The following is a 27205-nucleotide window of genomic DNA, read 5'->3' on the forward strand; positions in this document are numbered from 1 at the left end:
CGGCCACAGCTCAGCCAAATTTAGTGAGGATCAACAGCATGCAAATGCTGATTTCCAAGTTCAAACCCCAACACTCCCTTCCTGCGCGAGTGTTCATGCAGTTGATAGGCATGATGGCCTCCTGCATTTTCATAGTCCCACACGCGAGACTACATATGCGCCCGCTTCAGGAGTGCTTAGCACGTCAGTGGAATCAGGCTCAAGGACAGCTGAAAGACCTAGTGTTGGTGAGCGGTCGGGCATACAACTCTCTGCATTGGTGGAATCCACAAAACCTTTGCAAGGGCCGACCGTTCCAAGAGCCTGTTCCACAAATAATACTGACAGCGGACGCGTCTCTCCAGGGATGGGGAGCTCATGTACTCCACTACACAGTGCAGGGACTATGGACAACACAACAAAAGAAGATGCACATCAACCTTCTAGAACTGATGGCAATCTTCCTGGCTATGAAAGCATTCAAAGTACACTTGTGCAACAAAGTCGTGTTGATCCGGACGGACAACATGACCGCCATGTACTACATACAGAAGCAGGGAGGAACACACTCTCCACAGTTGTCTCATCTGGCTCAGAGCATGTGGAAGTGGGCCATTCAGAGGAACATGTTCCTCATGGCAGAACACCTCCCCGGCAAGGACAACCAGATGGCGGATCTGCTCAGCAGACACAGCCACCAGATGCACGAGTGGGAGTTACACCCATCAGTACTCCAACCGTACTTCCAGCAGTGGGGTCATCCAGAGATAGACCTATTCGCCACAAGCGAAAACGCAAAATGCCAAAGCTTTGCCGCCAGGTTCCCACATCCGCAGTCGCAGGGCAATGCGATATGGATGAACTGGTCCGGCAGATTTGCGTACGCTTTTCCCCCAGCACCACTGATACCGCTGGTGGCACGCAAACTCAGACAACACTCACTGACACTCGTCCTGGTTGCTCCAACGTGGGCACGCCAGCCGTGGTACACCACCTTCCTCGAACTTTCCGTGGTGCCGCATCAAAGGCTGCGGATCAAACCCGCGCATTTGACGCAGAACCATGGAGAGATTCAGCACCCAGATCCGCAACAGCTGAACCTGGCGATCTGGCTCCTGAAGTCCTAGAGTTTGGCTACCTAAACCTGCCACCTGACTGTATGGACATCATTAAGGAAGCCAGGAGACCCACTACCAGAGCTTGCTATGCAGCCAAATGGAAAAGGTTTGTCATTTATTGTACTAATAATGACATTAACCCGCTAGACGCATCCATACAAAACATAATTTGTTACCTCTTACACCTATACCGATGCAATCTGGCGTACACCTCCATACGTGTCCATTTGACCGCAATATCAGCCTATCTGCAGACTAGGCAGCACCTCTCTCTATTCAGAGTGCCTGCCATCAAAGCATTCTTGGAGGGACTCAAACGAGTCATTCCACCAAGCCACCCACCGGCTCCAATGTGGAACCTCAACTTGGTCCTCACACGCCTGATGGGTCCACCCTTTGAACCTTTACACTCATGCGAGCTTCAATTTCTTACCTGGAAAGTAGCTTTCCTAGTAGCGATCACCTCTTTAAGAAGAGTTAGTGAACTCCAGGCACTAACCGTTCAAGAGCCATTTATACAGGTTCACGCCAACAGGGTCGTACTACGTACCAACCCCAAATTCATGCCCAAGGTGGTATCGCAGTTCCACATGAATCAGACTATTGAACTGCCTGTTTTCTTTCAAAACCAACAAACTGTCGCAGAAAGAGCACTCCATACACTAGATGTGAAGAGAGCCCTCATGTATTATATCGACAGGACTAAGATCTTTAGGAAGACAAAACAACTTTTCGTTGCCTTTGCGCCACACCACAAAGGTAACGCTATCTCCAAAGCAGGTATAGCCAGATGGATCGTTAAATGTATTCAAATTTGCTATCAAAAGGCTAAACGCACATTAACGATTCCCCCACGAGCCCACTCAACACGTAAGTTAGGGGCCTCCATGGCTTTCCTAGGAAACCTTCCCCTGCATGATATATGTAGAGCAGCCACCTGGTCCACTACACATACATTTACCAAACACTATTGTGTAGATGTGCAATCAAAACAGCAGGCAGCTGTAGGACAGGCTGTTCTCAAAACTCTTTTTCAGACCGCTGCAGCTGGCACTGGTAGCCGCCGCTAATAGAGGGCACTGCTATGTATTCTATGCACAGATATGAATTCAGCAGCCCACATGCCTCGAACTGAATATGCTACTTACCAGTATGCATCTGTTCTTGGCATGTAGGGCTGCTGACATTCATATCGCCCTCCCTCCTCCCCGGCGCCTGTAGCAGCTGCAGCTCTCAGAATTACTGTAAGCATGGTCATCACTTTCTGTATCTACTCCATCACTGCCACACTGGCGAAAAACAATCTGAGGATGGAGAGGATGCCCATGCGCACTGTAGTCCAGGGGAGGAGTCACCTATCCAAGGATACTTCGAAGACTCTTCCAGGACAACAACGTGCAAACATCCGGACCCAACACTAGGCGGCGATCTATGCACAGATATGAATGTCAGCAGCCCTACATGCCAAGAACAGATGCATACTGGTAAGTAGCATATTCAATTCCTATCTTCCTATCAAATGACCAAAAACATGAATGTGCTATCTCAAAGAAACACGTTAGTTAGATTCCTCACCTTAGAATATCCCCAGGCGTCAGGCTGGATCCGAAAAGATTTTTGTAGCAATACCCCTTGCGTGTCGCTATGCCTCGTCTGCGCCTCCGCGTCCGTCGTTGGCGTCGTGCGCCGGAATGACGTTGTCGGAGTACTTAGACGCCGCCCTCGCGCATTGACATCAGTTCTTCTTTTTTCCGCGCCAGACATCACCGATCCGGGAAGAGCTTACCCCTTAGTCAATTTTTGACTAAACTTTTTTGACTCGTTTTGGTCTTCTGTCGACTCGACTCTGGTGCCGGTAGGATGCCTGGGTTTAAAGCCTGTGACTCCTGTCATTGACTGATGTCGGTGACGGCCCACCATCGCCCGGTGCCTTTACTGCCTGGGGGCCGACCACGACGCGGAGTCGTGCCCCGATTGTCAGGCCTTGACCTCGAAGGCTAGGCGGGAGCGGTCCCATAAGCTTCTCGAGCTTCGGCACTCTGCTCCGCGCCGTTCACGGTCCTGGTCCAGGAGGAGGTCCAAGGACTGGTCGCGGAGCCGCAGTCACCATCATCGCTCGTCGGGCTCGAAGTCTTCGAGTAAGTCGAAGCGATCTAAGAAGTCCAAGAGGTGACACTGCTCTTCGGACTCCCCTCGCCGATGGCGCGACTCGGCCGAGGGTCAGGGTGGTCCCACCCCCGCGGCTCTGTCGGAGCCGCAGGAGCCGTGTCCGTCCCCATACCCGGCGGTCCCAGTGCCTTCCTCTCGGCCATGAGGGGCCTGGCTCCGCCGTCGATGCCTGCTGGCGTGCCTTCGGGCCCCGCGGGCTCGACCGGGCGACCTCGCGTGCCGGCGGCGACTTCGGTCCCGACGCCGCAGGTCCCCGAGGGATCCAGGCCTGGATCTCTGCCGGCGGCGGTCGACCTCACGATGCCTCCTCTGCTGGCGCCGACACCGGTTCGGCCTCCGGCGCCGTCTCCAGACGACGCCGTTCCCCAGACGACGCCGTTCCCCGGTTTAGCCCGGCGCGGCGCCGCTTGACGCCGCACCCGACGCCGATGGATGAGCGTTTCATCTACCGCCCGGCTCCGATCATTCCTCCTGTTTATCAGGAATCGGATGACGGGGGCGACTGGGAGGGTCTGAGGACCCTATGGCTATACAGGGCCAACTTTCACAGGACTGGGCAGACGAACTGGGGGATGCCAGTGGTCTGGACACTTCCCCGGACGCTGGTTTCATCTCTCCTCCAACTGTGGCCTCGGAGGAAGGTGCAGCTTTTTCAGTGGTGCTGTGCAAGGCGGCCGCAGCCCTGGGGCTCGAGCTGCCTGCTGTAGCCGTGAGGACTAACGTCCTCACAGAGGTGCTTTAACCGTCAGCAAGCTCCACAGAGCCTCTGCTGCAGTTCAATGAGGCCCTCATAGACGTTCTGCAGGGCACTTGGTCCAAGCCCTCCACAGTTCCTCCTGTGAATCGGAATGTGGCCCGGCGCCACCTCCCTGCTCCGGGCGACCTCAGTTTCCTTTCCCAACACCCCACCCCCGAGAGTCTGGTTATCCAGGCCTCCACTTCCCAATCCTCCTTCGCGTCCGCCCCTCCGGATCGGGAATCCAAGAGGCTGGAACAGTTCGGAAAGAAGCTGTTCTCTTCCCTGAGTTTGGGCCTGCGGTCTTTGAACACCGCTTGCCTCTTGGACCATTTCTCCCACTCTGTGGGATACGGTGGAGAACGTGCTGCCCCTGTGTCCGGAGGAGGCCCGGACCCGTCTCTCCCAGGCGCTTGCTGACGGGCAAGATGCAGCACGACATGCCATACGGTGTGGACTAGACACCACGGACTCGCTGGGTAGGGCCATTTCCACCACGGTGGCGCTCCGCCGCCACGCCTGGCTGCGGTCCACCTCTTTTTCAGGGGATGTCCAGAGTTCCCTCATGGATATGCCCTTTGATGTCACTCGCCTTTTTGGTGAGAAGGCGGATAGTGTGCTGGCTCGTTTTAAGGACTCCCGGGCTACGACCAGGTCCTTGGGGCTCTCGGCCCCACGGCCGCAAACTTCCACCTTTTGCCCCTTTCGTGGCCAAGGAAGGGGCGCCTCCTCACGTCCGCCTAGCCACCGGCCGCAGACCCAACCTGCACGCGGACGTGGATTCCGCCGTGGCGGTACTGGAGGACAACGTGCCAGTCAGTCCACATCCACCCCGGCAGCATCCGCCTCAAAGCCCTCCTAGTCCGAGCTTTCAAGCCTATTCCACGCCAGTGGGCGGCAGAGTTCGCCATCACCTGCTCCACTGGCGATCCATCACTTCAGACAGGTGGGTGCTGCAAATCGTCCGAAGGGGCTACTCCCTCCCCTTCGAGACGACCCCTCCAGCCATGCCACTGCAGTGCCACCGTATATCGGAGGATCACTTCAATCTTCTGCGGGAGGAAGTTACGGCCCTCTTGGCCAAAGAGGCCGTCGAGCGTGTTCCTGGTCCAGAAGTAGGCCGTGGTTGCTATTCCCACTACTTTCTGGTTCCCAAGAAGGGCAAAGGGGGCCTATGCCCTATCTTGGACATCAGGAGCGTCAACGCCTTCCTCCGTAAGGAACGGTTCAAGATGCTGACTTTAGCTCAGGTTCTGGCTGCCCTCGACCCTGGAGACTGGATGGTAGCGTTGGACTTGCAGGATGCCTATTTTCACATCCCCGTCCTGCCGGCCCACCGGCGTTACCTGCGGTTCACGGTGGGTCAGCAGCACTTTCAGTTCACCGTGCTCCCCTTCGGCCTTACCAGTGCCCCTCGGGTGTTCACGAAAGTGATGGCGGTGGTCGCAGCTCATCTGCGCAGATCAGGGGTTCCAGTCTTCCCCTATCTCGACGACTGGCTGTTGAAGGCGGGCTCGCCCCAGCAAGTCGTCTCCCACCTCCAGACTACGGCTGACCTCCTGCATTTGCTGGGGTTCTCCATCAACGTGCCGAAGTCACACCTGAGACCCTCCCAGCCGCTCCTCTTCATCGGAGCGGTTCTCGATTCGGCGCAGTTCCGGGCTTATTCTCCGGAACAGCGGGTCCGGGATATTCAGGCTCTGATATCCATCTTTCGGCCTCTATCCTGGGTTTCGGTCAGGTTGGTGCTGCGGCTTCTGAGGCTGATGGCCTCCTGCATCCTGTTGGTGCATTACGCCAGGTGGCGAATGCGGGCTCTGCAGTGGGACCTGAAGTTTCAGTGGGCCCAGCATCGAGGCAACCTGTCCGACCATGTCTTGATCTCGGAGGGCACTGCGAAACAGTTGCAGTGGTGGCTCACGGACCGCGATTGGGTCAGCGGCAGATCCCTCTCCCTACCCCAACCGGAGCACGTGGTAGTGACGGACGCGTCCCTCCTGGGATGGGGGGGCCATATGGGGGAGGCGGAGATCAGAGGACTCTGGTCTCCGGCGGAGTCTCAACTCGATATCAACTTGTTGAAGCTGAGAACAATCCGGCTTGCATTGAAAGCCTTCCTTCCCTCTGTCCGGGGAAGTGTCGTGCAGGTGTTCATGGACAACACCACCGCCATGTGGTATTGCAACAGGGCGGGGTGGGGTCGTGGACCCTTTGTCAGGAGGCTCTGCGCCTCTGGACATGGCTGGAACATCAGGGCATCACCCTGGTGCTTCAACATCTGGCGGGCTCTCTGAACGCCAGAGCAGACGAACTGAGCCGCCGGTGCATGATGGATCACGAATGGCGTCTGAACTCGGACGTGGCGCAAGGTTTCTTTCTGCAGTGGGGAGAGCCTTGGTTAGATCTATTCGCCACCGAAGAGTACGCGCAATGTCAGCAGTTCTGCGTGTTGGAATTTCGAAGGCGGCACACGCTCGGAGACGCTTTTCGTCGCGAGTGGAGTTGCGGTCTGTTGTACGCCTTTCCGCCTATACCACTTCTGCCCAGAGTGCTGAAGAAGATCCGGCGCGACTGGGCCCAAGTCATCTTAGTGGCTCCGGATTGGGCAAGAAGGTACTGGTATCCCGAGCTACTCAGTATGTCAATCGATCCTCCGATACGACTGCCTCTTCAGGAGGACCTTCTGTCGCAGCAGCAGGGGACGGTCCTCCACCCGAACTTGTCCAGTCTCCACTTCCATGCGTGGAGATTGAGCGGCGACAGTTGATGCCATTTGACTTGCCTCCTGAAGTCTGTGATGTGATTCTGGCAGCCAGGCGTCCCTCCACAAAATCGGTATACACCTGTAGGTGGAACAAATTTGTGGCATGGTGCGCAGCAAAGGCTGTGGATACGCTTTCCGCCCCTCTTTCTGAGGTTCTCCTCTTTCTTCTTTCTTTGGCCCAGCAGGGCTCTGCTCTGGGCACCTTGAAAGGTTATGTTTCTGTAATCTCTGCTTTCTTACGGCTTCCTGATCAGCCTTCTCTTTTCAAGTCCCCTGTTGTTTCGCGTTTTCTTAAAGGCATTACTCACATGTTTCCTCCGGTCCCCTTCGTAATTCCTCAGTGGGATTTGAATCTTGTCTTGACCTTTCTGATGTGCGCTCCCTTTGAGCCCCTTCACAATTGTCCACTTCGTCTTCTGACTCTTAAGACTGCTTTCCTGGTAGCTATCACCTCGGCTAGACGGGTGAGTGAGCTCCAGGCTCTGTCATCTAAGCCTCCCTTTCTTTCTGTTCATCCGGACAAGGTTGTCCTCCGGACTCGTCCTTCTTTTCTTCCGAAAGGGGTGACCCCCTTTCACATCGGGCAATCGGTCACTTTGCCCACCTTCTTTCAGCCTCCGCATCCTTCGAAAGAGGAAGAGAGGCTCCACCATCGGGACCCCAAACGTGCGCTGTCCTTTTATTTGGACCGCACCAGACAGTTCCGGGTGGACGACCAACTTTTAGTTGGATACGTAGGTGCTAAGAAGGGGAGAGCCGTACACAAACGGACCATCTCACGGTGGGTCGTATTGTGTATAAAAGTTTGTTACTCCTTGGCGAAAAAGGACCCTCCTGTTGGGCTGAGAGCCCATTCCACCCGGGCCACGGCGGCGACTACTGCCCTGGGACGGGGAGTTCCCTTGCAGGACATCTGTCAGGCGGCGACGTGGGCCTCACTGCACACGTTCGCCAAGCACTATTGCCTGGACAGCCAAGTCCGGAGAGATGGCTTCTTTGGCCGTTCTGTTCTCCAGGACTTTCTGGTGTGATCTTGGTTCGCAGACCCTCCACCGGGGTTGGTTTTGCTGGGGTATCTATTCTAAGGTGAGGAATCTAACTAACGTGTTTCTTTCAGATGAGCAAGTTACTTACCTTCGGTAACGATGTATCTGTAAGAAACATTAGTTAGTTAGATTCCTCACCGACCCACCCATCCTCCCCGCTCTGCGAACCGACATCTAGGGTTAAGGTCATCCTGTTCAGGGCCCTAGACTTTTTGGCACCAGTGTCGGTCTCTTGCATGGCTCTGCGTTCCTAGCGCGGAAAGCTATGTACAAGAACTGACGTCAGCGCGCGAGGGCGGCGTCTAAGTACTCCGAGGACATCATTCCAGCGCACGACGTGCAAGGGGTATTGCTACAAAAATCTTTTCGGATCCAGCCTGACGCCTGTGGATATTCTAAGGTGAGGAACATGTTTCTGCATTCTGATGTAAAGCCATATGTAGTTTGTGGCAATTTCAGAAATAGGTGGATCACTATGTGGTCAAATCTGTTATCCAAAAATTATTATTGTCCCTTCAATAACATAGCATAATGCATGATGAAAAATAGCACCTTAAACAAAAGTGATTTGTCACTGCAAACACTAAACTTTCGAGCAGTTACCTAATACTGGTTTCCTTATTCTAATTTGGTATCCACCTCATGCGCACGCACCTCCAAACATGCAAGACATCACACCATGCTGTCATGGTAAGTTCCTATATTTTTCAATCATAGTAGTAAAAGTCACACTAAAAACAGCATTGCCTTCTTACCTTGAGTAATAGTAAATTATACTACATTAGTGCAGAGAAAAGGAAATCTTCAGATGCTATGGTTACTAGTTCAAGAAATCTATTGGTTTTTAGAAGAGAAACTTTTTCAGTACTCCGTACTAGCTCCAGCCATTATTTTCCTTACTGGTGATTGCATATCGTCTGTGTACCTAATGCTTCTCTGCCACCCGATCGTAACTGCAAAGTGAGTTAATCATGTAAGTAAAGAAGGCGATGCTGAATTATCAAGGTAGTTCGGCGTCCACGCCAGAGCACATATGGTTGACTGGATCTGATAATAGATTTTCAAGATTAGGGCACCCTTTTGGTAAATTAATCTGATTTATAACCATTAATTGCTTCTTGACCTTTAAGAACTCATCTACCATCTGTATAATTCCCTGAGATTTTGGCATTGTTTGAGTACTTTATGAAACCTGTGTACTCCTGCAATGAAGTACGTTTTCTTGTGATGATCTCCATACATGGATTTAAGCAGAGGCTCAGATACGTACTAATTCTATAGCAGTACCCGGAGGTAGGGATTAGGCCCAACTTTTTTCACTTTTATTCATTAGCAGCTTTTGACATTATAAGACTTCAACAATAACATAAATTTCCCATAAGTCCTTGGGAAAACAGAACACAGCCCCTCCAATCAGGATGCTGCACTTCCATATAATAATCCCTGGAGGACACACTCTATCCTCCTCTTTCTTCGCTGCTCCAGCAGCCTACCGATAAGTGCCATTGACATTCTCTGGTATTTCAGCTTTAAGGTGCTCTTTCTTGCGGCAGTACTGAGCGGGGAACATAGGAACCATGCTGATTTACATGCAGCTTTGTTTTCAAGTGCCTTTGTGTACATTAACTTGTTTTCGCTTCACAGTGTGGCACCGAGAACTCTCTCGCTCCTACTCGGCCGCTTCAGACTGGCAGGCTCTGGTGCACGGTGCTGTCTGCAGACCACTAGGGGGCCCGTGCACTATACTCTAAACGCGCCTAGTGCGTCACAACGTCCCAGCGGCTGGCGTGTCAATTTCACTCATCTGCAGACGGAGTGAAGCGCGTCTGCCAGCAGTCTATTAAGGGGGAAGTTTTCAATCCTTTTACCATTGTTTTTTTTTTTTATTATTATTATTTTATTTTTCAACCAACCAGTAGATACATATCACACAATACTTGTCAATCTTCACTGTTCAGTATTACATAACATTTGGGGCCACAATCTACACCATATACATATCAGTTACTACGTTTGTAATTCTTGCATCAGCAGATGTTATTTCACTTTACATGTGTCTCTACGCTCCCCAGCAATCCGACAATTCCCTGTGTTCCATGGCATTTGTTCCCTGTGTGGTATCCCAGGTATAATATCGTAAGGGCCAGATCATGGTCCGGGTTCCGGTGCTGCCTGTAAGTATTGAACCAGCGGCTCCCAGAAGTCTCCGGGCTGCGAGGCTTGCGGAATATCCTCCGCATAAGCCTCTAGCGTTGTCTTACAATAGGTCATGTCTGTGATTCAGTCCTTAAATCTGGGGGGGTCTTTTGCTTCCCCACTTCATCGCAATACGCCTTTTTGCAAGCAACAATGCTACCGCCAAGAATTTCCTGAGTCTAGCATGTTTAAGTTTCTTAACACCTAAAATGCATACCAAGGGAGTATTAGGGATCTGTTCTGACAGCATTTCGGATAGTGTAGCGGTGACTTCCTCCCAATAAGTCTGCAATTGTGGGCATGACCATGAGGTGTGTAAAAAGTCAGCGCCTGGTGCGCTGCACCTCTGGCAGTTGTCGGTCTCTCTCAGGCCTAGCCTGTGTAGTTTGGCCGGCGTATAATATAGTTGATGGAGGAATTTGAAATGAATGATACGTAAGTTGCAATTTGACGTAAGAAGCGTAAGTTGTGTGCAGCTATAGTGCCAGTCCTGTTCATCAATTGTATCTCCTAGTGTCACTTCCCATCTAATCAACGCTGCGGTAGGTTTCTCAGCCTGTTCCTCTTGGACTGCGTTATATAAGCGTATCACCAGATTTTTCCGGTTGGGAGCTGTTAACAATATTTGTAATGTATTCAATTGTGTAGGTTCTTCCAGAAATGTGGTGTATAAAGATCTGACCACCGTACGTAATCTTAGGTATGCAAATTGTTATGGGGGTATAGTTGTCCCATAGAGGTCAGCCCCATCTCCATCAGTAGGGTATTCATTTTCTTTTCTTGCGTCACGGTAAGTCTAGGGTGTCTCGCCAAGGGCAATGCTCTTGCGCACACTGGTAACTTACGTGCACTGTGTGCCAACGCATGTCATGCCCTTGAGGTGCATAGAGCTGTGTGAATATTGTCCCTTGGTGTGTACCTTATCGGGTCGGCTATGAGCGCAGTCAGTGGGAGAGGATTGACGCTATCCTTTCCCACCGCAATGTGTGGTATATATGCATGGGATTTCGTCCGGTAGTGTGCGTGCTGTGCTTGTGCGCAGAGGTAGTATAGGTGGAAATCCGGTGCCTCAAAGCCTCCTAAATGATATGGTTGGGTTAAGACCTTCCAGCTCGTTCTGGCTTGCTTGCCTGCCCATGTAAGCTTTTGCATAGCAGAACGCAATCTTACAAAAAAGGCTGCGTTCAACCATATTGGTACATTCCAGAACAGATACAGAAACCTGGGTAATACAATCATTTTCTGTAAGGCTATCCTATCCGCCATTGAGAGTGGCATTTTTATCCATTTATCTACCTGTTCCTCTAATCTCGCCAGCGCCTTTCCAAAGTTCTCTCCAATAACCAATTATGGGTCACGATGGATCCAGACCCCTAAGTATTTAACAGGATCTGTCTGCCATTTTAAAGGATATTCCAGTTGGGGCTCCCCTGTTTCCGCAGTTAAGGGTATCACAACTGATTTGTCCCAGTTTATACGGAGGCCCGCATAACGCTCATATCTAACTTATTCCCTAATAAGCGGGTTTAGGTTCCTATCTGGGTACATAGTGTCGAGGACCATGTCATCGGCATACAGCGCTATTCCAATGGGGCGGAGGCCGAATTGCAGGGCTGATTCCGAGTGTTTCTGTCTAATCTTGCAGGCCAGTGGTTCTAGGATTAGTGCAAAGAGCATTGGCGATAGTGGGCAGCCTTGTCTGGTGCCACGCTTTATCTTTATGGGGTTGGATGTGTAGCCATTTATTCTGACCCTTGCCTTAGGCACCGCATACAATAGCGATATCCATTTTAGGAATGGCTCTGGGAACCTTATCTTTCGGAGAGTGGCAAACATAAAATCCCATTCTATTGAGTCAAATGCCTTGGCAGCATCTAAAAGGGCCGCAGCCGCTGGCGTGTTCGGGTCTAAGTGATGGTATAGCGCGAAAATGGTACGAATGTTGTTCTGTGGTTGACCGTGTTGGCATAAAGCCTGCCTGGTCTGGCAACACCAGATTGCAGAGAAGAGGTTGTATTCTGTTCGCTATTATTTTCGCTAGGATCTTAGCGTCTATGTTTATCAGGAATAGAGGTCTGTATCATTCATACTCAGTGGGATCCTTACTTCGGAAGTGCTGTCAGGAGTGCCTCATTTAGTGAGGACGGGAGTGTGCCTTCCTCATAAGCTTCTTCAAGCATTTCGGCAAAATGTGGGATCAGTCCATCACGATTTTCTGTATAAAATTCGCCCGGAAGGCCATCCAGTCCCGGCGCTTTGTTAGGTAGGGAGTTAATGGCTTCTATTATTTCATCACGGGTGATATGGTGACAAAAGTATTCTCGGTGCATGTCTGATAACCAAGCCAGCGCCACGTCATCAAGGTAATTGTGAATTTCTGACGTGGAAGACTTTTCCTGGGCAGTGTACAGTTTGGTATAGAATTTGGTGAAGTAGTCTAATATGATTGGGGTGTCGTTGACTGTTTGACGCTGTGCGTGCTGAATCTGTGTAATGTACGCGGAGGTGTGGGCGGGCCTAATTCTGTATGACAATGCTTTGCCAGGTCTCCCCCTCCACCCCCCCCTATAGTTTCTGGCGGTGTACTTGCGCGACATGTATTTGATCTCGTCCTCTGCAAATTCATTGTATGTATCAATCTGTGTTCTGATGTTGGCCAATAGTGTTGTATCTAGTGTGTTTTCAAATTCTCGTTCCAGTCTGGCAATTTCAGCTTCTGTTCTTTCTAATTGTCCCTGTATATCCTTCAAGAAGATCCCTGCGCCTTTACTAATACAGTGTCCCCTTATGGTGACTTTAAAGGCTTCCCACAGTGTTCTTGTGCTCTGTCCTGATCCTGAGTTATGTTTGAAAAAATGTATTATAGCTTGACATAGCTGTTCCCTAAATACCTGGTCCTGTAGCACCGTTTGCCTCAACCTCCATGTGAATTGTCTTGGGGTATGTGTCGGGATTTGCAGTATGATGAGAACCGGGCATGGCCCGAAAGCGTTTTAGATGCGTGTTCAATGGCTGTTGTCCACACACATGCATCTCGAGATATCAGCCAATAATCGAGTCTGGACCACGTGAGATATGTTGAAGAGAAGCACGTACCTTCTTTACGGTCTGGATTTCTGTGTCTTCATACATCCACCATGTCCCAATCTCCCATCCAATCCCATAGGAATTTGGCTGAGTGTTTACCATATCTTTCTATCCCAGTTGACCGATCTAATGTGGGGTCTAGACAGGTGTTGAAGTCTCCTCCCCATAGAATAGCATTGGGTTGGAATTCGCGTAATTGCGTCCAGATTTGTGCATAGAAGAAGGGGTCATCAGTATTCGGAACATACACATTTACAATTGTTAACACCCTGCCCCCAAAGCAGCCTTGTACTATAACATATCGCCCTTGGTCATCCTTTATAGATTTAATGAGCGTGAAGGCTGTATTACGTTTGACCCATATAAGTACCCCCCTCGCATAGGAGGAATAGGACGATGCCATTCTATATGTAGCCCATCTGGCCCCTATTTGTTTCTCTCTTAATTCCGTCAGGTGTGTCTCTTGTAAGCAGGCTACATCTATTTTGTGCCTGTCCAAGTATGCTAGTACCTTACGAATTTTCCGTGGGTTGCGCAGTCCCCTAACATTCCACGTTAGGAGCGTCAGTGGTCTGTGCTGATTTAAAGTATCAGCCATCTGCCGATTCTCCGCCATCCGTCTGGTGTGAGTGTCTATGATAGGTGAAAATGACTCCTATGTGCCTGTCCGATACATCGCCACTGGTCAGATTTTTTTTTTTGCCCTCCGTCCCCCACCCCCACCCACTCCACCGCCCCCTTCCTAGTGGAGCCATACCCAACATTAACAGTTAACATTTCCCCCAAGAGAAAAACTAAAAAGAAAAAAACAACATAACGGTTTGTGTGGTGCACACGTAGGGGTAAGATTTGCCCACCCATTTCGTGTGGCTTAGACCATATGGGTATCCGCTCTAACATGCATACTACAAATTCCAACACTTTACAACAGTTCTAAGCAAGGCTGCGAGAAAGCCCTCTCCAGCAGAGTTCAAGGAGTTCGGTCTGTATCGAAACAATGATAGGCATGGCAACTTAAAAGGTCAAAAGTATAAATGTTTACAATCAACTTATCTGGTCCAGCAGTCCGTAGACCACCTATGTTCAAGCATTGTTCAGTCCTTATCCGCTGGGATGGGTCCCACACTGCATTCAGGCAATTCACAGTTGGAGCAAACATGCGTCCGTTAGATAGTGTTCACTCCACATCAGATGTAGTAGACTGCTCCCCATATTCTCCTCTCGGTAAACTCCTCCGCGCTCCCAGCTGACCTCTCTGTTGTGCGAACTTCATTACTTCTGATGGTTCAGCGAAGATCCGAGTTTTGCCATCCACTGTGAGTTTTAGTCTGGCCGGGTATAGCATGGCATATGGGATATTCAAGTCTCTCAGTTTCTGTTTTGCTGTGGTAAATTTTTTCCGCGCTTCCTGCACTGATGATGTGAAGTCTGGATAGATGGATATATCCATACCTTCGTGAGATAGCTTGCCGAGTTCTCTGGCCTTTTGGAGCGCCACATCTCTGTCTCTGTAATTTAGTAACTTGGTGATAATCGGTCTCGGTCTGGAGCCAGTAGGGGGTTTGGGTCCCAACGATCTGTGGGCTCTCTCCACAATAAATACCTCTGAAAACGTCTTCCGACCCAACAGGGAGATGAGCAGCTGCTCCACGTAATGTTCCATTTGGCCCGTGTTTGTCGTCTCTGAAACTCCCATTAAGCGGACGTTGCTCCTTCGGTACCTAGCCTCCAAGTCTTCTGACTTTGCCATTATGACCGCCAATTGCTTCTCCATCCTCGACTGTTTCGCGTCCATCTGTACTTGGCCGTCTTCAGCTTCAGATATTCTCCGCTCCGCCATGTCCAGTCTTTCCGTGTGTTTATCAATCCGCTCCGACATTCTATCAACTCTATACGTCAAGGAATCAATCTTCCCATCTATATTCGACAGTGCCGTTTGAATTGTGGTTAACATGGTTTGGATGTCATCATTCGTCACCCCGCCTGTTGCTCCCGTTGTCGATTGCGGCGCTGGTTGTGCATCAGTACTTTGATCCTGATGTTTCTTTGTTTGGTCAAAGGTGATTTTTGGTTGGGTGCGGTCCGTTTTACCCATTTTGCGATGTATACGTTATCTAATCCACGGGTATGTTGACAGCTGCTACTCCAGAGGAAAGGCGTCTTAATTTGGGACCCTCAATCCGGTCTGTGGTGTAGCGTTGAGCTCTGCCTTATATGCCGAGCAGACCCAGATCATGTAGTGATGTCGGAAACCCAATCCACAAGGGGGCGTTTACAGGGTTTCACTAGTCCTTGTTCTTCTGCCTATTTTCCCCGAGGTGTCAGGGACTGTGTCCCGTTCATGTACTTGTCTGCCGCTGCAAGCGTGTCTCACAGCCCCACCCAATCGTTAATCTGCCATAAACTGTGTTTGCGCGGTCCTGGCTTCTTAATTGTGCCACCCCATATAGTCCGGCGATCAACAGGGGGGGGGGTGGGTGGTGTTCCACGTGTGTTGCAGCGCAGATGTGTGGAGCGAGGGTAGTTCAGAGCGTCCTCTCTGTTATCACAGTTGACTGTGGCACTGTGGAGCTTTGTGGCTTTGATATATCTCGCTCCCCAAGGGCCACGCGTTCCTGTAGTGTCCATTTGCACTTCCATGCAGTCAGTGTCCTTGGTTAAGCAGCCCCGAGGTGGCAACAGCTAGACATAAAGTGTGCAGCCGAGTTAGGCCAGTGCCTTTCCCCCTGCGACCCGCTAGGTCTCTGCAGCAGGGCCACCCACTGGGTTCCACCCTTTCTGCAGGTAACCGCGGGCAGCCGCTGATGCACCTCCCAGTGTCTTCCTGCCCGCAAGGACGCACAGCATTATTAGAGATTGTGCCCCTGATCACCGCCTGAGTTAAAACCGCTCATAGTGTCACTTACGGGTCTCCAGCTCGCAGCGGGGCCTCCGCAGATGTCCCGCCACTCTCCTCAAATATTGTAGGCAATAGCAGCCCCAGCGCACAAGTCCGCCAGCATCTCTGCCGGTCGCGGCCCTGGAGTCAGTCACATTAGGTCTCTCTTCCTCCCGGGGCTGCGCTACGTGCCGTACGTCCTGGTGCGTCTCCTTGCTGCAGCCCGCGGCTCCACTTTCGCTTTCTGCCCAAGGGCCGCGGCTGCTCGCTCGCCGTTACGGGCTATTTCCGCATCTTTCGGGGCCGGACACCGCTCTTCTATGGGCTCATTCACTTCAGCTCGTTTTCTCCCTCCGTTTCAGTCTCTTTCATTCAGTGTTGGAAGGATTGGCTTAAGGATAGTTGGGCGTGTGCGAGGAGCTTGCTTAACAAGCGGCCATCGCGCTCCAAGGCTAACTCCGCCCCCTCAATCCTTTTACCATTGTTGACAAATAATTACAGAGCCATCCCCTGGAGAATAACACCCGTGGGACGGATAGATCAGCCTCATTTGGAGAGAATAAAAGCCAATATAGCATAAGTTGTTGGTCCCACGGCATTCAATGTGCATATCTTTTTCTATCTTTGTAGGCGAATTTCGGTAAACTGTCCCAGACGAGTAATGAGGCAGAAACAGGAGGATTCCTCAGACATACTTTAAACGTGCAGTACACGTCAGGTCTACACATAAGTTACAGGCAGAATGAATCATTACAACATTCACTCCCACCTCCCAACCTTCCAACATTTTAAAACAATACAAGACGGCTGGACGCGAGGCAGCCACGAGCTATGGCACACTATGCCATGTTTGTGTCTGCCACGCACCCGATGTGCCAGCTATGACACAAAGAGCACGCTTGTGTATACCATGCACCCGACAATTATACGTTTTGCCAAGTCATGAATGCCTCAATCTTTAAGGCTGTTTCACAGGTGGTTGCACCCTTGGAGAGGAAAATGTAGATTTTTCACAGCCTGGTGGGCAGAAAATTTGGATTTTTCACAGCCTGGTGGGCAGAAAATTTGGATTTTTCACAGCCTGGTGGGCAGAAAATCTGGATTTTATTAAGGACACGGAGGCCAAGATTATGCAAATTCTCCTTTATTGCCACAGCTCAGCAGTAACAATGAAGAGAATATAGAACTTCAGTAACATTCCAATACAGCATAAAGTCTGTGTACATGCAGCCATCTTCCTTCTTTGTCAGGAGCTGCGAACAAGAATAAATTCAGGAAAAAAAATCACTTAAAGTTGATGTAGAAAGAATAACTCCATTCTTAAACGATCCGTAGACTAATAATTCCATTCTTAAAGAATCCAAGACTTTTTATTCTGGAAGAAAAAGACACACCATGTTAAAATATAAAATCCCTAGGGAGGGATACAAAGTGGAGGGATAATCTTGGCCTCCGTGTCCTTAATAAAATCCAGATTTTCTGCCCACCAGGCACGACGCGGAGGCCAACATTATGCAAGTTCAAAGTGAAGCAAGTACATTATCAATCACATTATTGATTGGTCTGAAATAACAACTCTTAAACATGTTTTCATTTGACCAGCCAGCTGCTCTAAGGATATCCTGTAGTCCTCCCCCTAGCATAAAAGCTTTAGAAGCAGAAGCGCCTCTTACAGAGTACGCACCAAAAATAGAAACATCAACACCACTTTCACTCATCACTTCTGTAACCCATCTAGCGTGGGGGAAGAAACTCCCTTATGAGGAGATCTGTAAGAAATCAACAGTTGAGTTTCAATACCTCTAAGACTTACCGTCCTTTTATCATACTCTTTGAGACAATTAATGACACATAGACTTTCATTAAGAGGAAGGAAAGGGTAGAAGATAAGGGAGGAAGAAATAGTTTTGGTTCTCTTTTTAAGATAAAAACAAATGCCCTCAGGTTGGTAAGACCTGTTAGAAACATCTAAAGCCTTAACATCTGATGTTCGTCTGAAAGAAACCAAGCAAAGTAATACAGTAAGCTTATAAGAAATGCGTTTGAGAGAGAGGTTAGCGTTATCACACCAAGAAGAAATAAGTTGTAATACCAATTTAACGTCCCATAAGGCTGAATATTTTGCAGTTGGAGGATTAAGAATTTGCATGCTTCTCATAATCTTTTTTGTTAAAAGGCTTTGCCCAACTGAGACACCATCAACTAAGGAATGACCTGTAGCTATTGCTGATCTATAGACATTAACAGTTCTATAACTTGGGCCGGAAGCGAAGAGTTCAGATAGATAATTAACCACGTGTATTAAATCAGTTGAAACGGGATCGTAGTGTCGTTGAAGACACCAGCGAACCCATTTATTCCAAGCCAATCAATATGCTTTCCTTGTTCCAGATGCCCAAGACTCAGATACGAGTTGGACAGCATGTGCCGAAATGCCAAGGATTTGCCATTGTCGCCTGAAATCTTCCAGGCCGTCCGAATCTGTAGACCTTGGTCTATGAAAGGGTGGGATTCGCCGTGAGGACCCAAGAGTAATTCCCCGAAGGGGGGTATTAGAATAGGGAAGTCCACAGTCATCTCCAAGATGAGAGGGAACCATGCCTGAGACCTCCAAAGGGGGGTTATTACCACCATGCTCTGTAGGTATCGCCGAGCATGTAAAAGACGAGGAAGCATGACAAATGGCAGAAAGGCATATGGCTTTAAGCCCTTCCAGTCCTGGAGGAAGGAGTCTATTGCTCGAGGGTCCGGCTTCCAGCTGAAGAAATTCATCAACTGAGTATTCATTCAGTCTGCAAAAAGATCTGTGTCGAAGGGACCCCAATGGTCTTGAATTGTCATGAATATCTCCCTGTTCAATTTCCAGTTGCTGGAATCCCTGAAAGTCCTGGAGAACCAGTCTGCTACTCCATTGTTCAAACCGGGGATATGTTCCGCTGTGACGGACAGTCCCCTGTTCAGACAATAATCCCAGAAGACTTTCTCTACTTCGGTAAGACTCTTTGAATATGGTCCCCCCATCTTGTTGACGTTATCTCACTGCCGAGACATTGTCCATACGTAACGTTATTGAGCACTTGATTGAGTTCTGGGTAAAACTCTGAAGCGCAAATGAGCCTGCTAGGAGTTCCAGGCAGTTGATATGAAGTTTCCTCTCTTCGGGTGTCCAAAGACCTCCCGTTGAAAGGTTGCCACAAGTGGCACCCCAACCTTCTAGACTCGCATCTTATTCTATCATCAAATCTGGGGACTCCCCAAAGATTGCTTTGCCATTCCAGGCTTCTGCATTTTTTAGCCACCAAGATAGTTCCTTCCTCCAGTCTTCGTCCAAGGAGGTAATCTGAGTGTAAGAAAGAGACTATTTCGGAGCTTTCGCTTTGAGTCTTTGGAGGGCCCTGTAGTGTAAAGGTCCTGGAAAGATCGCTTGAATGGTTAAGGATAGGAGACCCAGGACTCTGGCTAAGAGTCTCAAAGGAAAGTTTTCCAGAGAGAGAGTGTATCTTCCTGAGTTCCTTTCGGAGTTTCTTGATCTTTTCCCCTGGTAACTTTAGTTCTGCGGAGACTGTATTTACCATGAAGCCCAGGAATTGAGTTTCCTGGCTTGGTGTAATGCAAAATTTCTTTGCATTTATGACGAAACCTAGATGTTGCAGGAGGCGAATAGTACGATTTGTATGGTGAGAGACTGTCGCTTTGGACTGAGCCATGATGAGAATATCGTCCAGATAAATTATTAGTCTTAAGCCCCTCTCTCTTAGCCACACTACTACTGGATGAAGAACCTTGGTGAAGCACCAGGGGGCTGATGATAGTCAGAACAGGAGAGTACAAAATTCCCAGAGTTTTCCCTCCCAAGTAAATTGGAGGAACCTTCTGTGTGGGGGCCAAATTGGGATTGTCAAATAGGCATCCTTTAAGTCTAGACTTGTTAGTCAGTCCCCTTTTCTCAGGACATCTCTTAGAAGGTGTATTCCCTCCATCTTGAAATGGTGGTAGGATATCCATCCATTTAGAGTTTTTAAGTTTACGACAGGTCTCTGTCCCTTGTCTTTTTTCTCTACCAAGAAAATATTGCTGATAAACCCTCTTCTTGAACTCTCTATTATAGCCCTTTTGGTCAGTAGATCCTTCACCTCTTGAGAAACTAGGTTTTTCTGTTCTTGAGAGAAGATTATTTCGCGACGTGCCTTTGATTGGAAGGGAATGTCTGTAAATTCTAGTTTGTAACCCTTCACGGTTTCGAGAACCCATGGGTCTTGTGTTACCAAGGGCCAGTTCCCAGAGAAAAGGGCTAGTCTCCCTCCCACCTTTATGGGGGTATCTGAATGGTCTTTCAGTATTCTTACCTGTTGAGAAAGTTCTACTGGCTCTTCTTTCATCTTTAAATGGTCTACCTCTGCTTCTTTATCTTTGGGGGAAAAAAGGTTGATTCTGGTAAAAGGATGACTGTTGATATCTTGATCCTTGTCCCAGAAAGGGTCTAGAGGTGGTTTGTCCTCAGCCAGGGAACCGAACCCGCATTCTCCCGGCCCTTCCGAAAATTCTGTCCTGGAAAACTTTTTTGATATCCCGTTGTGATTTCTGAATCGAGCTGAATGCGCCAACATACTTAGCCATATCTCGAATAAAATCTTCCCCAAAGAGGAGTCCTTGAGAGGATGCTCCTCCTTCCTTGTTTGCCAGTTCAATGAGTTTAGGGTCGATCTTAAGGAGAACGCCTTTTCTGCGTTCATTCGAAATGGCAGTATTGGCATTGCCGAGGATTCAAATGGCACGTTGGACCCATTTGCGCAGTTTCTTAGGGTCGATGGGGGTTCTATCGATATATGCACTTTCGGCTAGGTCAAAAAAAATTGTTAGGTGTCCAACAGTGTCGAGGAGTCTTATCTTGACAAGATTTAAGACTCTTATCTATCCCCTTTCTAGGGTCTTTGGCACCTTTGGCGATGAAGGCAATAACCTTAGGGTCAAGTTCAGGGGTCATTGCAATTTTGTCTGGGAGAGATGGGCGGGGGCATTCAGACCTCAGTCTGGATCTCACCTCTTTGGGAATCTCCCTCAGAAGCTAATGTAGTTTGCCCGAGGCATCCATCTGGTCACCGCCTGAAAAGTGAGTGAGCTGCTTTAATCGTTTTTGGGTTTTTTTTAGCACCTTTTTCGGCATGTCGTGGTGCAGCTCTCTTCTTTGGGGCCTTAACTGCCCCTTCTTTTGTGCCCATAGGATGTGTAGTAGTAGTGGTGGGCCATGCCTTTGATAGCATTTCACATTTTTTATTTATTGTCTCATTGAAAGAATTCAAGGCCTTATCCATGGCCTTAGAGACCATAGACTCAAGCTTACCTTCGAGGTTAGAGTCTCGGTTGAGAGACATTGTTGGGGAAAAGAGTAAATTTGGCATAAATAACGCTCTGGATTTTCTCAAATCATGGCCTTCGAATAAATACCTGTTGAGGAAGCAACTATTGGCAGAGTTCCACCTAATTGTCCTTGATTTTCTGCCGGGTGGTCTTGGATGTACGAGCGTTGGATATTACAGATAGAGTATTCACCTCAAAGGGGTGACTTTTTTTATACTGCCCAGAGGTTTTCAAAGATTGTCATACCCAGCTTTTCCAGATGTTCCAAAACTATGCGATGTTAAAGCAATAAAAGCATATTAGGCTATGACCGAAGACCTTCATCCTCACGGAGAGAGGCAATTGTTTATCGCTCTCTCTAAACTTCATAAAGCGGATTCTTCCTCTACTATTGCCAGGTGGGTCAGATGGATGACTCAAGAGGCTGGAATTGAGATCTCCTGGTTTGGGGCTCACTCTGTGAGAGGGGCCATGGCTTCTAAAGCCTTTTCTATGTGACCTAGACTAGAGGACATCCTCAATGCAGCAGACTGGTAATCAGATTCTGCTTTTAAAAGGTTTGACTTTAAACCAGTTTCAAATCTGGCAACTCTAGTGAAAGAAAAGATTTAAACTAGCCTGATCCTCGCCTCTGGGTCCAGCCATGGAATGAAAAATGTCCTAGTTATCGTAGCGAAAAGTTTCAAATTCTGTTAAGGACACGGAGGTGTGGATTACCTCACCCACTCTTCTAACATGGTTAGCAGACTCACCCAACGAAATATGAGACTTTCGGTATGCTCTGGTAATTTAAATGTATGTAATTCATGCATATGATGATTTATTATGGTTTATCTTTTTAGACATGTTTAAGTTGATAGTTCCGCTCTGCTGATTGAGAATTGAATCCTAATTATCCGAAAACAGACCTCTTACACCATGCTTTCTTTCTCAGGAGCAGAACCCAATAAATAAGAGTGAATTTTGGAAAATACGGCTATGTTCGCAGGAAGAAAGAGGGGGACAGAGTCTCCAGGGATTATTTTATGGAAGTGCAGCGTCCTGATTGGATGGACAGATTTCTTTTTTCTTGAGGACTTATCCCATCCCAATCTCTGCAATTCCTGGGGTGTGTAATAGACTCTTTCAAAGCTACCCTCAGTCTCCCATCTCGCAGATTGACCAAGGTAAAACACAAGATCAGAAAAATGCTGTCCAGACCACAGATATCGCTACGAATCGTGGAACTCTTCTCATCCTCCTTACAGGCCATCTCACCAGGCCCCCTCCTCTATTGGGCATTACAACGCCTGAAGATTTCCCATCTTCAACTGGGTCTTACTTCTTCCCAATCGGTTCCCCTCTTAGAGGCGAAGGAGGAGCTGCAGTGGTGGGTTTCCCTTGTGGAAGACTGGAATGGCCAAGCGATCTTTGGCTCCCGACCCGAACTTGTGATAGAATCGGATGTCAGCAGCTCAGGTTGGGGAGCTCATTGTGGGGAATTTGCAGCCGGCCGAAAATAGTCTTCTGCAGAACAAACCCTCCACATAAACTGCCTGGAATTAATGGCAGGTTCTTTTGAAGTCAAATGTTGGACCAAGGTCCAGTTTTCTGTCCTTCTCAAGATAGACAATGTTGCAGCGGTGTGCTACGTTTACCACCTGGGGGAACGAAGTCGAAAACTGTCGGATCTGGCTCGAACACTGTGGAATTATTTCCTACCCAACCAGATCTTAGTGTCAGCAGAACACTTACCCGGGAGGTCCAATCAAGTGGCTGAGTGGCACTCCTGGCATTGGAAGGATGTCAGCCTCTAGTGAAGGAAAAGATTTAAACTAGCCTGATCCTCGCCTCTGGGTCCAGCCATGGAATGAAAAATTTCCTAGTTATGGTAGCGAAAAGTTTCAATTCTGTTAAGGACACGGAGGTAAAGATTGCCCCACCCACTCTTCTAACATGGTTAGCAGACTCACCCAACGAAATATGAGACTTTCGGTATTCTCTGGTAATTTAAATGTATGTAATTCATGCATATGATTTTATTATGGTTTATCTTTTTAGACTTGTTTAAGTTGATATTTCCACTCTGCTGATTGAGAATTGAATCCTAATTATCCGAAAACAGACATCTTACACAATGCTTTCTTTCTCAGGAGCAGAACCCAATAAATAAGAGTGAATTTTGGAAAATCCGGCTATGTTCGCAGGAAGAAAGAGGGGGACAGAGTCTCCAGGGATTATTTTATGGAAGTGCAGCATCCTGATTGGATGGACAGTTTTCTATTTTTTGAGGACTTATAGGAAATGTAGTTTAATGTTGAAACCTTATAATGTTAAAGACTTCTGGTGAATAACAGTGAAGAAAGTTAAGCCTTATCCTCCCCTCCGTGTCCTTAATAGAATTGAAACTTTCCGATACGATACCTAGGTAATTTTTAATTCTACTTTATCAGCAAAAATAGACCACTCTTAATTGATGATTCTCAGACTCTAAGTAATGAAGTCTTCCTCCTTTAGAAGCTCGTAAGTGCTCCATTCTTTAAGTATGTCATTCAATACTATAAACATGTTGTGGTTGTAAGGGCTTGTTGGTCTTGCCCCACTCATCATCTCCTCTTCAACAATGCAGCCCCCAACTTATATGCACCCTTATTTTGTCAGTCCTTATCCTTACTGACTGCTGGTTTATGCTTACTTCTAGTGTCTGGAGATGATGCTGGCAAAGGCTGGATTATCAGGTTAGTCTCAGTTGCTCTCATAGTGGTTGACAAGGAGGTAGTGGAGAGTCCATATTGTGTTCATTAAGTTTACTTTCTGGATTCCGGTGGATTGTGGACGGTACCTTGTCCAGTCTTTCAGTAACATGGGCAGAAATCACCAAGCATACGTAACCAACCGAATGAAGTACAAAAGACGCTGTGTAATGAGTGTGATATTAGCTGTGTTTCTGCCTCACTGTGTTTGAAAAGTGAAGTGTATATTTTGCCTTACTTTTTGTATGTGATGTGCCTTTTTTGTGGATTGTATGTATGTATGTATGCGTGTGTTTGTCTGGTGTCTTTGTCTTCTCCAGATAACCTACCATCAGCTGTCTTCATTTACCAGATTTCCTTTTTTCGGTTAATGTTAACTCGTTCATAATTTGTTTACCGTAGTCATTGGTCTATGCTGTCCAGTAGTTCTGTTTTCAGTTCTTGACATTTTAAACCTATTATATTTTAAGTTGTCACCTATCCCCTTCTTCTGTTGTTGATGCCTTCAGGTCATATTTAAGTTGTCACCTTAGTTCTCATGTTCATCTTCCCTTTTTAATCAGTTTTCCTACCTGTATTTTGTCATTGCCTTCTCCTTCCATATTTAGCTTCTGTCATCATCCCTCATTCTGTTATCCGCTGTTATTGTCCTCCTGTCTGTTCTGCCATGATTGGTTGTCACCTTTGTCCATTCTGTTTTTGCTGTTACTGTGTCAGCCCTCTGACATTTTCAGTGTAGTAATTCCCTCTTCGTGTTCTCTGTTACATTTCTGCAGGTGACGATGGATGGCATTTGAGAAAGATGGACTGGTGCTATGAAGCTAGCGAACCCTTGGATGAGGTGGTATGGCAAGCAACTAAATTATATTTAACCATCTCCATCATAGTTACACCTTAATATTTCTTTCTCACCCAGATGTTTGTACTTTATTCACAAAAAAGACCAAGTATGCCCACCTGACGTCCCCATTCATTATGACTGTGCTTCCTAGGTTGTACTTAGAAAACTGTTTGGAACTCTGTAGATTCCCTTGCTGTTACTTTGAGGGTAAAGCTCACCCATCGCTTTGCAAGAGACTGAAAGATAAGCTTTGTCTTCCCTGGAGAGGGAAAGGCATGTGCTTCATCAGATGGGAAGCTGGATGTTTTGTTCTTTACTATTAAGCAAGCCTTGCACTTGAGAAATCTCAGTCTTGTGCATCACCAGTGTCGAGCAGACGTGTGTTTCACTAAAGAAAAAATAAAGTACTTTTGTGTTTCACCTTTGAAAAGTGGTTCTTTGCTTCACCAAAGTGGTATAAGTAGCCTTGTGCTACAACTTTGAGAGAAATCACGAGAGAGCGAAAGTAGCTGTTTTGTGCATCATTAAACATGCAGGACGAGTGTCCAAAAAAAGACCAGATTCCCTGTGCTTCTCCAGAAGGGACATACTAGCCTTGTGCTTCTACAGTGAGTGACAAGTACTAGTAGACTTTGCCACAGAAGTTAAGAAGTAGTAGTATGTTTCCCCCAGCATAAAAGAAGTGGCCTTGTGTTTCACCAGGCTTCCCCAGAGACTATCAAACTTGTCTCTCACATTTAACTAGTAGACCCTTGTTATCTGAGAACAGGCTGAATATTAGCTTATTGCATATGTAGAGAAGGTTTTTTAGAATATTTTTTACTCCACTTGAAATGGAAAACTGACAGTTTTGCTTTGGTCCCACGAGAACAGTTTTGTTCTACTCCACTGTTATTGGTGTATGGGTACATCCTCAGGCTTCTGATTAACCCAGCCAATGACCTGGTAAAGCACAGAGTAATATCCGCTAGCCGAAACTACCCGTTCTCCACGTGAATCCATATGGAATCCTATATTCTAGTATTTTAACAAAGCTGTGACTATGACCACAGTGGGCATCTTCCCTTCTTGGACTCCCCTAAAGCTATGCTGACTCTCTGGATATGCAGATTGGGCCACCGACTGGTGTGAATCTTGTGGTATTCTCCATTTCTATTTTCTTTCATAATGCTAGTCTCTTCACTGAAAACCTTTTTATATGTCATCTAAAGGCCATTTTAGACATTCACCTTAGAATGTGTTCAATAATTGCGTTTGAAGCATAGCCCCTCTTCCTTCCCTGGACTTTTTGTAAGTCACCCACTTGTCAGTTAATCGTATGTACCTAGTTTCTCATGTAGCTGATGAGTTCCATATATTGCTCTCCTTGAAAAGACTTTTGCTTCCTGTCTGACTCTCTTCATCTCATTGTTTTACCTTCATGCTCGTTGTATGTTTCTTTGGATATGCTTTTTCTTGCAAAACACTATTGCATTGGTAATGTGGAAACTTTTTCAGGTGTCCGAGGGCAGTCAGTGGTTGCTGGGCTCAAATTGTAACTATGAGAGCCCATCGTGTCATGCAGCTTCCTTATTTAACCTTAGGTGAGCACAAAGCACTCCCCTTTATTCCTTGACCCTTGGGGTAGCAACATCGAGCAGTTCAAGGCTCAATCAGTGATGAGGTATTGGGTAGAATCCCAGAACTCACTAAGATGTCTAATATCTGTCAATTAATCAAGGTCAGCTAATTCTTTCACTTAAGAAGAGAACGTTTTTTATTCCTGATTCACAACACAATGCTGCAGATACATATTAGAGGGCAATCAATGCACAGTTATCAATGCAATAAAACCCTGTGACTGGGAGACAGCCAGAACTTATCTAGGCTGTCCCCTGGCCAAGGTATCTTATGGTTCTTCAGTGTAAGTTAGGTCATTGGCCCTCTTCAGATAACTGATGTATAGCATTCTTCTATTTACCCCTAGACCCTTTCTATCCTTCCTTAAGTGATTGTGGGTAGGTAGAGCGTAGGTAGTCCCAAGCCTTGGTTTCTGCCAGGCCGTCTGATCCGTGCACAGTGCAATTCTGCCTTGTTGTTGCTTAGGCAGGCTGGGCCTGCGAGTTCCAGTGGTAAGCAGAGAGTGTGCCACTCCTTTTGGTATGTTGTCCTACTCTGCCTACTGAGCTGGCTCACCCTCAATCTGCCCCAGCTTTTGCCTTCCACATTTCATTCTCAGGCCCCAGCCTGACATAGGCATGCAGTGTTGGCATCTGTAATGAAGATGCTACACTCCATTCCACAATTGTGGTCTGGTAAATT

At 47.9% G+C, this 27205-nt stretch overlaps 1 protein-coding gene across 1 annotated transcript in view; it reads left to right on the top strand.

Moving 5' to 3' along the window:
- The window catches only part of USP40 (ubiquitin specific peptidase 40), a 667009-nt gene that overhangs the window by 355329 nt on the left and 284475 nt on the right, over positions 1 to 27205 (top strand). Inside the window, exons 23-24 of the mRNA XM_085646205.1 lie at positions 24012 to 24048; positions 24840 to 24949. Coding sequence (XP_085502331.1) covers positions 24012 to 24048; positions 24840 to 24949 — 147 coding nt within the window. The remainder of the gene's footprint in view (positions 1 to 24011; positions 24049 to 24839; positions 24950 to 27205) is intronic.

Source organism: Triturus cristatus, chromosome 3_1 (genome assembly GCF_964204655.1).
Source record: "Triturus cristatus chromosome 3_1, aTriCri1.1, whole genome shotgun sequence".
Classification (NCBI taxonomy): Eukaryota; Metazoa; Chordata; class Amphibia; order Caudata; family Salamandridae; genus Triturus; species Triturus cristatus.